The following is a 12,889-nucleotide window of genomic DNA, read 5'->3' as shown; positions in this document are numbered from 1 at the left end:
AGGTGCATACACAGAAAAGTCATACTGATATTAAATTATAGTCTACCTCTTTAGTATGACTTGGCAGATGTGAAGGAGAGGGAATAATAGCACCAGATGATCAGCGTGGTGCCCCCGTCTAAAGAATTAACCTCTGGTGGTCTTATGACAACAGGTCAAGAACCAGATCTTTCGGTCATTTACCAGTTCTTGACATTAGCAGAGGAATGTAAAATTGAGGTTGCTGCTTGGTTCTTAATGAGCTATAAGAAGCTTGATTATGAAACTGCAAACTCAAGATAGTTAAAAAAGCAGTTGGACAATATTGGAGGTAACGCTGAACTTTGTTTTTGCTAAGCTCAGAGCAGAAGGACTAAGCTCACCTAGAAGTGTGGGAGAAGGTGGACTTCAAGTAAATGATTCCAGTATTTGATCATCTTTGCTTGCTGTAATTTCTATGATATTTATTTGGTGCTTTTTCTGACCACTGTCCTAGGGGAAGCCACAATGTTCCCCAGCTTGTGGCCCAGACAAGGTGCTGCTAGTACCTGGTGGCTGCCATTATCACTTCTCTCCACCCGCTGGCCGTGGGCGAAACACCCTATCATCCAGCTGTGGTGCAGTGCCATATGAACAAAGCCCAATACCACTAAAACCCCAACTCCATAGGCTGGATCCAATGTCTCAGCCCATGGGCCATAGGTTCCCATCTCTAACATAAGATGCTAAAAACTTGTTGTTTCTCTGCTGCTAAGAGAAACTAAAGTAGGTGTTGGCTTGCTCTTTGCAGAGAGGATGTTCTGCCTACAGTTTTGCTAGTGATACAGGCTTGAAAACTCAGATCGGTTTTTCAAAACCTGGTGCCTTCATTGTACCCTGCAAAAAAGTGTTCTCTCATATACCTATCATGCATGATTATTTGGCACATCCAAATACTAGTATTCTAGGGCATCTCCAGACAAATATGCAGGGACAGATATTTCCCATGGTACAAAGCAGTGGCACGTATTTGTGCCATTGCTTTTAGTCCCAGAGCATGCCCCTGTATGCATGCTCTGGCACACAGCTAATTGCCCTGGGTGGGGTAGGGGAAGCTAAAGCCAGCACCTGTGCTGGCCCTAGCAGCCTTACCTGGGGTCCTAGGAGCCTCTTGGGGCAGCAGTGGCACTGATCCAGCCACTTGGAACCCAGCTGGCAGCCAGAATGTGGCTCTGGTTGGCCAGGCTCCAGTTCTGGTGGCACATGCCGCTGCCATGTGTGCCACATCACTTTTCTTAGTGACATTTTCTTGACACAGATCACCCAGTGTCAAATTTTGGTGCTGTGCTGCAAATTTGGAGTACAGTGAATGGGTGCACGTGTGCCTCACGTGGTTTGCCATGCCTCAAACAGCTTTGAGGCATCACATGAGCATGCTCACTGGACAAGCCCTATGGGCCTTAATTTCAATTCCTGTGCCCAAACTCACATATGCATGCATATTTTTTTTAAAGGGCAGGTCAGCTGCCCATCTTTTTTTTGCCTGAGTCTTGTTCAGATTTCCTGCTTTATATATGTGCTTCTGCTACATATTTGATTAAATAAACAGGGACTAAATATAATGAATACAAGTTCATTTTTAAAAAGGTACTGCCAGACTAAGTATTTTCAATCGCTATCACTGCCAATAGTGTGTGTGGTTTTATAAATGGATGAGAGTGATTGCACTGTTTCATTGGCTTTGACGGGGGATTTCTTCTCTGGAGAGAGAGCCTCTCTGACTAAGCGGTGTCCTGGTGTAGCATAGGTGGGGCCTCTGAAGTGCTGCGGCAGGACTGCGGCTCATTTCAGTTCTTGTCCTGTTGGCAGGCTTCCTTGGACGTAAATTTTCACAGGCGGGGCTTGTATTTCTTTGCCTCGTGAACAGATGGACCTCTTGATCCCTTTCTGAAAGAGATTTTGAACATGAAAGCTGTATGTGTCATTAAGTTTGGGCTTTGTTTTCATTGTACATTTGGTTTTGCGTGTGGGTTCTTGGGATTGTTCTGAAAATAAAGCAGCATGCAGTCTCTATCCATTAAGCAAATATGACCTGATAACGCAGTCACAATAGAAAATGGTTGTACTACAAAATGTCCCTCATTTACTTTGACATCCCTTTTATGTATAGACTCTCACCCATATCTCAAGGTCATTAATTAATGAATTATTCATGCATTTATTATTAAATAATAATCTCAGAGGACTGGAGAAAAGTTAACCAAGTGTCCATCTGTAAAAATGGCGAAATAGAGGACTTAGGAAATTGCAGACTGGACACCCCCTCCCCTGGAAGGAGGGGGTGATCACCAGGGACCCTAGTTTCTCTTTAAAAACCCCAAATTCTCTGATTAAACCCCCCAAATCTGCATTTTTCCATGATTAAAATGAAAGGCCACTCTATATATAGATAACAAATGAATGCAATGTCTTATTGATATGTTTACAATTTTAAAGCAAGTTGGAAGCCTACCAGTGCCTCAATCTTTATAATAAAATACATTCTAAATACCTGTATATTTTGATTTTGGTTTTGGTTTTTTTATCAGAAAATCAGAGCTCCCCCTGCCCACTTTGCTCACCAGGACGCGAGTCTAGCTGAGGCTATTCCCACAGCTGCTTTATGGCAATGAGCATCACTTACATGCTGGTGCCCTGCCCATGCCATTGCCCTCTCTCCCAACCCACAGCCCCCCAGCCCTGCCTGCCCCACACGTGCTCCCTCCCAGCAGCAGTTCTCTCCCCCCCGCATCAGGCCACAGATCCAGTTGCGGCCGTCCTTCCTGCTGCTTTGTGGCTCTGAACAGTGCCAGCCCCTCCTGTTCTGTTCCTCACACATATGCCCAGGCCCCATTGATCCCCATGCCCTCCAGGGAAATCCTTGACTGGGGCTCAGGGATGAGGCCGGGCAAGCCCCTTCCCTTCTGGCCTAGGCTGGAGTCTCACCCTGCACAGGCTGCTTTAGCACGTTGGGGTGGCCCAGGCCTAGTTCTGGAGGCCACTTCTACTGAGTGTCCCTCCAGCCACTCTCTCTTATGCATGCCCCTCCGGGCCCATCACACACACGTAGACCCTGCTTCCACATCCAGCAGAGCTCCCAGCAGCTGCCGCAAAGGCAGGCCAACAGGATGTGGTGTGGCAGCGGGGCAGTGGCCACCGGCATAGCAGGTAGGCAATGCTTGCCCCCCTCGTGCCCTTGCCCCTGCCCCAGGCACTGCCCTTGCTGGGCACTGGCCTCAGCCTCAGCCCCCCACCCTGCCCCAAGGGTAGCTAGCCTGGTGTGTGCTTCCTCCTCCTCTCCTGCACTGAGGTGCTGCCATGACTGCCCCAGCTGGGCAATGCTTCCAGTCCCAGCCCAAGCCCAAGCCCAACTGAGATGAGCCACAGTGGTAGAAGGCAGTCTGCACCTGCCCCAGCCTTGGCCTGCAGCACAGGACAAAGTGACTGCCACCCACACATCCCTACCCTTCCCTGCCCCCTGCATACCCTGCCAGCTCCCCTTGCAGGCCTCAGCCCCCCTGGCAGCAAGACCCTCACCTCACCCACAGCCCTCCCCCCCCTGTCCCTCCCAGCTGCCCCCCATTGGCAGGGCCCAGCCCTCAAAAGCCCTACTTAGCCCAGGGGCTGCAAGAGGAAATGCAAGTCTAAGCTAGTCCTGGCTGACTCAAACTCTCAGGCCTTGCCCCCGTCCCCTCTGGTCAGGGCTTGGGGTTTCCTGCCCTTTTGCAAGTAGTTCTTGCAGGCTGAACTTCTGCCAGCTTGCAGAGTGCTGTTTGCAAAACAAAAAACCCACACTTTCCTACTTCAAAGGGGAAAATCTTTATTTTTCCGTGAAAAATGGAAAACCCAGATCCCTGATGATCACTAGTAGCCATCATAAGTTTGTTAATAATGTATCATGCTTTGAGTCATTCTTTGACAGGGATGAAGAGAATGCAGTGGAATTGGTATACTTCAACATTAAAAAGACTTTTGCTATAGAGCTGTGTAGCATTCTTACAGGTAAACTAAAGAAATTACTTATTAGGTAGTTACTATGTAACTGACTGAATAACTGCAAGCAGTATTCAGAGAAGAGCTTTAAATGGATCAATGTCAGAATGGTAAGAGGTTTCAAATAGGGCTCCACAGGGGTGTGTTCTGGGTCTAGTGTTCACCATGTGATTTGGATGCTGGAATAAAAGAGCCCTCCTCATTAAGGCTACAAATGACCAGGCTGGGAGGGGTTGTAATGCTTTGGAGGATAGGATTAGACTTCAGAAGTATTTTAACAGATTAGCAATTTGGGCATTAAACAACATAATGAAATCCAACAAAGAAAAATGTAGGGCGCCTCACATAAGGAAGAAAAAACAAATGCACAAACAGAATGGGAGGTAATTGGCTCGGCAGTAGTGTTGGTGAGAAGGAGCTTTTGGTGCATCACAAATTCACTGAGAGCCAGCAATGTGAGGCAGTGTAAAAAAACCCCAAAAACACAAAGCAGCAAACTCCATTTTGGACTGCCTTAGGAGTATACTACGTAAGACACAGGATGTGATAATATCACTACTCAGACTGATTATGCCTCCGCTAGAGTATTATGTGCAGTTCTAGGCTCCACCATTTAAGAAGGTACATTGGTATTTTCTTATATTTCTATTGCATTGTCTTGATGCTGATATGGAAATAAATAGTAAAGGTGCCTGTAGACATGCAATTAATCCAGTCTGCTAGTGTGCTAATTAGCACGCTCCAGCAGCCTATGCATCTTGTGTATCAGTGTCCCCACACTTAAAAATGGTGATGGAGAGCTTTAACTAAAGCTCATTTGATTAAAAGCACCCTCATTGCCATTTTGAAGCACATGGACACTGATACACTAGATGCTGCTGGCACTTTAATTAGGGTGGCTCTTGGAGCCTCTCTAATTAAAGCACCTCCCCCACCACAACCCCCAGAGCACATGTAAAAATGCCCTAAATGACCAACAAATTCCAAGGCCCTTCAAAGTGTAATGCTTCCGCATTGCTGCATGAAATGAATTAGGCCCCTCCTACCTGCACAGTGTCTTAGAATTTGGAATTTTCATCACATACCTTGTTCCATTCCTCTGCTCGCTTCTGATGCTTTACTTGAAGGCCTGAATAGAAAAGGGAGAGTGTGTAAATCCATAAAACCACACCATTTGGTATACTGTATATTCCCTATACACAACCTTTAAATGGTTTTTGGTGCCTGTGCTAGCTGTAATTACATTTGAACCAAGGAGTGGAATCATTTATAGTTAGCAGCATTTCCAATGCAAACTCCAGGTGATCACAAAACTGACTCTTTTAAACCTGGAACGTTTATTGACTTTTTCTGGATTCCTATGGTTTTCTAACTTCTTCTCACTTGGTGTGAATTTCCTGTCTCCAAAAAAATGGCCTGAGTTAGTGAATTATTTTAAAGAATGATAATTGTAGAATACAAACAGCTATTTCCTGGATCTATGGCACTCTTGCAGCAAAAGATGTATACAGTCTATTAATGACTGAATACGTGTAGTAGTAACAGGTCTGTCTCTTCCTCCATGTGTTATTTGTTCCTGTGGACTTTTGGGGGAAATGTGACTTCCACGATCTAGAAAAAGAATGGTCCAGTTACCTTGTTCAATACATAAATCACTTTAATCTTGTTATGAAGTAAAAGAAGGAAGTACAGTTTCAAATATGTTTTCCGGATTTGCCTGATAACCGATTAAAAGCTCTCTACTTCTGTTTATTTTCCATCTTAGTTTGTACAGAATAAAAATTAATTAAAACTCTATTACCTTTGGGACCTTCTCAAAATGTTAGGATTATCCCATGTTCTAATTTTTTTTTCTTTACCTTTTTAGGCCAATGTTTATGCACTTGTAACCTAGCTGAAGTCACTACTAGACAGATGTCATTTGGAAAAGTTAAACACATATATCTTTACAGGACTATGGCTTTTGTTTTTAGTTGGCATTAGAATAGGATGCCTGTAAGTCTTAAGTTTGCCAGGACAGTCTGTTTTAGACACTTGCCCCTGCATCCTACTGGTTTGTTCAAATGAATGTTCTTTGTTCTGTTTTCAGAAGCTTTCCAGTTGGAAAACTTCAAAATATCACCACTTAATTCAGTGGCCCTCTTTAGCTAGGTGGATGTGATAGGGAATTGATGGTCTTCCAGCATCCCACAGCTCTACTGTCCCTCCCCCACTGTCCTGTGTGTCATGTCCTGCCTCCTCCCTCTCCTCTCCCCTCAATACTTTTCAGATTGACCCATTTTGAGAATCAGGAGGTGCGGTCACCCTAGTTTAGAAACATGGAATTGCTGGAGTGGCAGCTGTTGGCAAGATTTCTGCTGTGGGTAGAAGAAGTGCCCAAATTTAAGAGAAAGAGAGCCAGATGGTTCTAACAAAATTTCCAGTTCAAGTTCACAAACCTTACTTATGCATCTAATGCCCCAACCTCTCCAAAAAAAATGCTGCACTTTCAAAATTGAGTTTCTCATTAAAAATGAACTTGAGCAGTTGACCTTTGTTGTTACACATAGAAATAAGCTAAACCCAAAGAAATATATTTTACCTGAGTTGGCTAACTCCTTCCTTTGGTTCTGTCTGGTTGATAGCAGGAGCTTTCACTGTGTCAGGGGAAGTCAAGTTTTCCTCTGCATCTGTATTTAGCGCATGTTGCTGGTAGCTCAGCAAGCCTCTGGGAGTAATTTCTGAGCGAACCAAATTTGAAACAATCTCCTTCTCTGAAGCAGCAAAGGTGGGTAGGGGCAAGGCAGGACATTTGAAATATGTTACTTTAAAAAACTGAAATCAGTGAAGCCTTTCACTGTTTCCCCCAAAAAAACTGTATATTTCTTAGATTTTATAGACATTAGGGCTGGAAGGGACCTCAGAAGATCATCGAGTCCAGCCCCCTGCCCCAGGGGCAGGAGGTCAACAGGGATCATAGGATCCCAGCAAGATAAGCATCCAAATGTGTCTTGAAGGCGTTCAAAGTGGGTGCTTGAACCACCACTGATGGCAGACCTTGGGGGCACGAACAGTAAAGAAATTCTTCCTTATGTCCAGCCTGAAAGGGTCTTACAGTAGTTTATAGCCGTTCAATCTCATCATCCCTTGGGGCGCTCTGGTGAACAAACTGGTGGTCACCCCCGAGCCTGCGCTTTTCCAGGCTAAGGAGCCCCATATCTCTCAACCTGTCATCGTAAGGTCTGTTTTCCTGACCTCTGATCGTGCGCTTGGCTCTTCTCTGGTCTCTCTCAAGCTTCTCCACATCCTTTTTGAATTGTGGAGCCCAAAACTAGACTCAGTACTCCAGCTGCGGCCTCACCAAGGCCGAGTACAAGGGGAGAATGTAGTCCCAGGATTTGCTTGAGAAGCATCTATGGATGCAAGCCTGCGTTTTGGTTGCACTGCAGGCTCATGTTCATCTTCTGGTCAATGATGACCCCCAAGTCTCTTTATTCTGTAGTGCTAGCCAGTGTAGCACTGCCAAGCCTATAAGGGAGCTGCAGGTTTTTCCTCCCAAGGTGGAGAACCTTGCATTTTTCAGTGTTAAACACCATCAGGTTCTCGTCCGCCCACTTGCTGAGCCTGTCGAGGTCAACCTGGATCACCTGCCTGTCTTCTGGCGTGGATGCTTTGCCCCAAAGTTTGGTGTCATTGGTGAACTTGCCCAGTCTGTTTCTGACTCCAATGTCCAGATCATTAATGAAGATGTTGAACAGTATGGGTCCAAGGACAGAACCTTGGGGGACCCCACTGGTCACCGGGCACCATGACGATTGACTTCCATCAATTACTACCCTCTGGGTCTGACCACAGAGCCAGGTTCCCAGCCAGCGGATCATGGTGGATCCAAGGCCACAACTGGCCAGTTTCACCAAGAGGTGATAATGGGATAGATCGAAGGCTTTTTTGAAGTCAAGATATATATAAAAGATATCAATGAGAAAATATCTAATTGCAGTTGAGATTTCCATAAATATGTTTTATTTTTGGATGACCAGTAGATTTATTTTAATTAATGAAAAGATCAGACCAACCTGGTGGCCTTCTATGACCAGGTCACCAAATTCTTAGATGCAGGGGTAGCAGTGGACATAGTCTTTCTGGACTTTCGGAAGGCCTTCAACACTGTCTCTCACCCTGTTCTCATTAAAATCTGCGGGACTGTGGTGTTGACACCTACACAGTCAAATGGGTCGCCAACTGGCTGGAGGGCCACACCCAGAGAGTGGTACTGGCTGGGTCATTTTCGACCTGGAGGGATGTGGGCAGTGGGGTTCCACAGGGCTCGGTCCTTGGGCCCATACTGTTCAACATCTTCATCAGTGACTTGAACGAGGGGGTAAAAAGCACCCTGTTCAAATTTGCTGATGACACTAAGATGACGGGGGATGTGGGTACGTTGGAAGGGAGGAATAGGCTACAATTGGACCTAGACAGGTTACAGGGGTGGGCGGATGAGAAGAGGATGGGATTCAACACTGACAAGTGCAAGGTGATGCACTTGGGGAGGAAGAACCAGCACCATACCTACAGGCTGGGGAACTCCCTTCTCATCAGTGCAGAGGCAGAAAAGGATCTTGGAGTTACCGTCGATGCCAAGATGAACATGGGCCGGCAGTGTGGAGATGCAGTCAGGAAGGCCAACCACACCTTGTCATGCATCTACAGATGCATCTCAAGCAGGTCCAAGGAGGTGATCCTCTATGCAGCACTGGTCAGGCCGCAGTTGGAGTACTGCATCCAGCTCTGGGCGCCGCACTTCAGGAGGGATGTGGACAGCATGGAGAGGATCCAGAGGAGGGCCACTCGCATGATCAGGGGGCAGCAGGGCAGGCCCTATGAGGAGAGGCTACGGAACCTGAACCTGTTCAGCCTCCACAAGAGAAGGCTGAGGGGGGATCTAGTGGCCTGTTACAAACTAGTCAGAGGGGACCAGCAGGCTTTGGGGGAGTTCCCTGTTCCTCCGAGCACTGCCAGGAGTGACCAGGAATAACAGTCATAAGCTGGCAGAGGATAGGTTCACACTAAACTTCAGGAGGCGCTACTTTACTGTCAGGACAGCTAGGATCTGGAACCAACTTCCAAGAGAAGTGGTGCTGGCTCCTACCCTGGGGGTCTTTAAGACAAGGCTAGATAATCACCTTGCTGGGGTCGTTTGACCCCAGTACTCTTTCCTGCCATGGCAGGGCATTGGACTTGACGATCTGCTCAGGTCCCTTCCGACCCTACTAACTATGAAACTATAATATTGGGGTTGATTAATTTTTTTAAAATGAGGATGGACCTGAAAGATACAGTCATTTATAGAGTGGTAGTAGTTTATCTGGAGGTACTATGCATCTCAGTTTTGGCCTTCAAGAAGACCTGGAAATGTAAATTACTCCCCAGTGAGGCTAATTAAACTTTCTTCTTTTTTTATAAGTTTCTCCATCAGTAGGCTTGCCAAGGGCCTGTCCATTTATGTAGTGCTTTTATTTGCATGAAGTGAAGCAATGATGATACTGGTCAATAGATAAAGCATATGCTAAATACAAATTCTGTGTTGTAGAATATTGGCACATGCTTGGGATGGCCAGGTTATGAATGCAGTCAGTCTGCCATTTGATATTAATGGCATATATCTTAATTAAGGTGGTCATTGGTCCTGTTTTATACTGGACCATCCTGTTTTTAACACCTTGTCCCCTGTCCATTTCTGAATGAGGAATAGACTGCAGAAAGCTTTGTTTTTCAGTTCATTGGTGGAAATACAAGTCAACTATTTGTCCTCGTAATTTTATTTTATTTTATTTTATGTGCCTAGAGGTACACAGCCAGGAGAAGCAACTGGAGAAAAGGTAACAGAAGGGCTGGGAAGCCCTCCTGGCTAAACAGGCAAATCACAGTCCTCTTAAGAAAGAAGAAGGACGCTTATAAACAATGGAAGCTCGGGGCAGGCCCTAAGGAGAACTATTCCACGATGGCCCTCATTTGCAGGGAACAGGTAAGAAAGGCTAAAGCTATGACTGAATTTAGATTAGCAACGGGAATCAAGGACAACAAGAAGTCCTTTTTAGGTACATAGAGACCAGGAGAAAAACAAATGGGAGTGTAGAGCCCTTGCTCAACAACTCAGGAGAGCTGGTTACTGTCACCCAGGAGAGCTGAACTCCTGAATTACTACTTCACTTTGGTCTTTCATGCCAGGTAGAGTAGAAGTTGAGCACAGTAGGAATAGTCGCCTTCCTACTATGGCCATAGAATTGGTGTATGGCCAATTAATAAAATTAGACATATACAAGTCAGCAGGACCAGATGATCTTCATCCGAGAGTGCTGAAGGAGCTGGCCAAAGTCACTGCGGAACCCCTGGCAAAACTCTTCCACAACTCGTGGTGCTCTGGAGAAGTCCCTGAGGACTGGAAGAGGGCCAAGGTTGTGCCCATCCACAAGAAGGGCAGGAGGGAGGACCTGGGTAACTATAGGCCAATCCCTAACTTCCATCCTAGGGAAAATCCTAGAAAGTTCATCAAGGAGTCTATCTGCGATAAGCTTGCAGAAGGTAAGATTCTGAATGACAGCCAGCATGGCTTCACATGGGCAGGTCTTGCCTTACCAACTTCATCTCCTTCTATGACCAGGTAACTTACCACCTGGACATGACAGAGCAGGTTGACATTGTATACCTAGATTTCCAAAAGGCCTTTGATTTAGTATCCCACAATGTCCTTGTGACAAGAAAATGGAGGATTGTGGGCTTAACTCTGAGACAGTGAGGTGGGTGAGAAACTGGCTGCAGGATAGGACCCAGAGAGTCGTAGTGAATGGATCTGTGTCATCCTGGTGAGAAGTGGGCAGCGGTGTCCTGCAGGGGTCAGTGCTGGTCCAGTACTTTTCAACATCTTTATTAATGATTTGGATGTGGGGGAGAAGAGCTCACTGGCCAAGTTCGCAGATGACACCAAGTTATGGGAAAGCATGGTCATGCTTGAAGATAGACTACAGTTACAGGCAGACCTAGACAGGCTAGCAAGTTGGGCAGATCAAAACCTGATGAAGTTCAACGTTGAGAAATGTAAAGTGCTCCACCTCAGGATGAGCAACTCTCAACACACCTACAGGCTTGGTGGCACCAAACTGACTAGCACCATGAATGAAAGGGACCTGGGGGTAATAATAGACCACAGTATGAATATGAGCTGGCAGTGCAATGCTGTAGCCAGTAGGCAAATAATACTCTGGCATGCATCAATCGATGCATCTCCAGCAAAGCCAAGGAGGTGATTCTTCCTCTCTACTCAGCACTGGTGAGACTGCAGCTGGAGTACTGCATCCAGTTCTGGGCACCACACTTTAACAGGGACATGGACAAGCTTGAGAGAGTCCAAAGAAGAGCCACACGTATGATCAGAGTCTTACACAGGCAAGCCATATGAGGAAAGGCTGAGGGATCTGGGACTCTTCAGTCTGAGGAAAAGAAGGCTGAGAGGGGACCTGGAGCAGCTTACTGCTACACTAGGGAGTACATCAAGGGCTCAGTAAGCAACTGTTCACCAGGGCACTGAGGGGAAAATTGGGAGTAATGGTCACAAACTCCTGGAAGATCTGATTCAGGCTTCAACATTAGGAAAAACTTCTTCACATACAGGGTGTCCAAACTGTGGAATAACCTCTCTCCAGAGGTGGTGCCATCACCTACCCTGGAAACTAGACTTAGTCACCTTGCTGGGGTCACCTGCCTCCCAGCTATCTTTCCTGCTTGGTGCAGGGGGCTGGACCCAGTATTCTTCCAAGGTCCCTTCTGGCTTTGCAACCTATCAGGGAAGCGGGAGCAAATTTGTTGGGCAGCAAACTGCTCCTGCTTCCTGGGACCTTGCAGTGGGCCCATGCTGCCACCAGGGGCAGCTCTAGGCTCTCCTGGGTACTAGGCCAGGGGCTGGAAAGGAGCACTGGGCCAGGAGACAACTATATTCTGGCCAGAGCTGGGACATTGCACCCTGCCCCCAGTGGTGCTGCCTGCTGCTGGGGCAGGGACGATGTCCCCCTGCTCTGGCATCAGGGAGCTCCTGGCCCCAGCTCCCCAGTTCAGGGCAGGGGACTTGGAAAAAGTTAAGGGGAAGAGGAAGGCGAAAGACGCAGCCCCCTGTCCTGATCTGCTGGTGGGGCAGCTAGCACCTACTCCAAACCTGCAGCTTTTCCCAAGCCTCAATCACTCTATCAGGGCATGGGACTGGGACCTGCCCCTGACCAAGACAGTTCTCAGCTCCCACTTCGTGATTGCAGGGCCGGGGCTTGAGTGCCTGTTCCCTGCCCAGCTCCATGATTGATCACAGAGCTGAGCAGGAAACAGGCTCCCCGGCCCATTCCCCACCCAGCTCCACAATCACGGAGCTGAGCAGGGACCAGGCTCCCCAGACTCCACCAGCAGGGAACTCCCAGCGCCAGCGCTGTGGTCGTGGGGCCAGTGCTGGGAGATCCTTATCTCCCCGTGCCAGCGCTGCAACTGCAGAGCGGATGCTGGCAGACACTTATCTCCTAGCACCAGCTCCACAGTCATGGGGCCAGCACTGGGAGATCCTCATCTGGCACTCTGATATTGTTATTAGGAAGCAGGAGCTGAGAGACCCTAATCTCCCAGCGCCAGCTCCACAGTTGCAGGGCTGGTGCTGGGAGATCCCTATCTCCCAGCTCCGTGACTGCTGGGCCAGTACTAGGAGATCCTTATATCCCAGCCCGTGCTCTGTTGTCATAGAGCTGGATCTGGGCGATAAGGATCTCCCATTCCCTCATTTCCCAATTGGTATGGCAAGGCAGGGTTGGGAGATAAGGATCTTCCAGCCCCTGATCACCATATCAGAGCAGGGGGCTTAGAGCTCCCTGCTCCCAGGGAAGGGGGTCAT

The 12,889-nt window shown here is 47.4% G+C and overlaps 1 protein-coding gene across 1 annotated transcript in view; it reads right to left on the bottom strand.

Annotated features, from left to right (window-relative positions):
- Positions 1-12,889, bottom strand: part of C2H4orf17 (chromosome 2 C4orf17 homolog) — a 79,244-nt gene continuing 66,355 nt past the window's right edge. Inside the window, exons 7-9 of the mRNA XM_090031854.1 lie at positions 6,572-6,743; positions 5,076-5,119; positions 1-1,905 (exon numbers count right to left, since the gene is read on the bottom strand). Coding sequence (XP_089887980.1) covers positions 1,691-1,905; positions 5,076-5,119; positions 6,572-6,743 — 431 coding nt within the window. The 3' untranslated portion in view covers positions 1-1,690. The remainder of the gene's footprint in view (positions 1,906-5,075; positions 5,120-6,571; positions 6,744-12,889) is intronic.

Source organism: Crocodylus siamensis, chromosome 2 (assembly GCF_052110815.1).
Source record: "Crocodylus siamensis isolate JL-2025a chromosome 2, ASM5211081v1, whole genome shotgun sequence".
Lineage (NCBI taxonomy): Eukaryota > Metazoa > Chordata > Crocodylia > Crocodylidae > Crocodylus > Crocodylus siamensis.
Note: the sequence above shows the minus strand (reverse complement) of the source record. Positions and strands in the feature narration are given on the sequence as shown.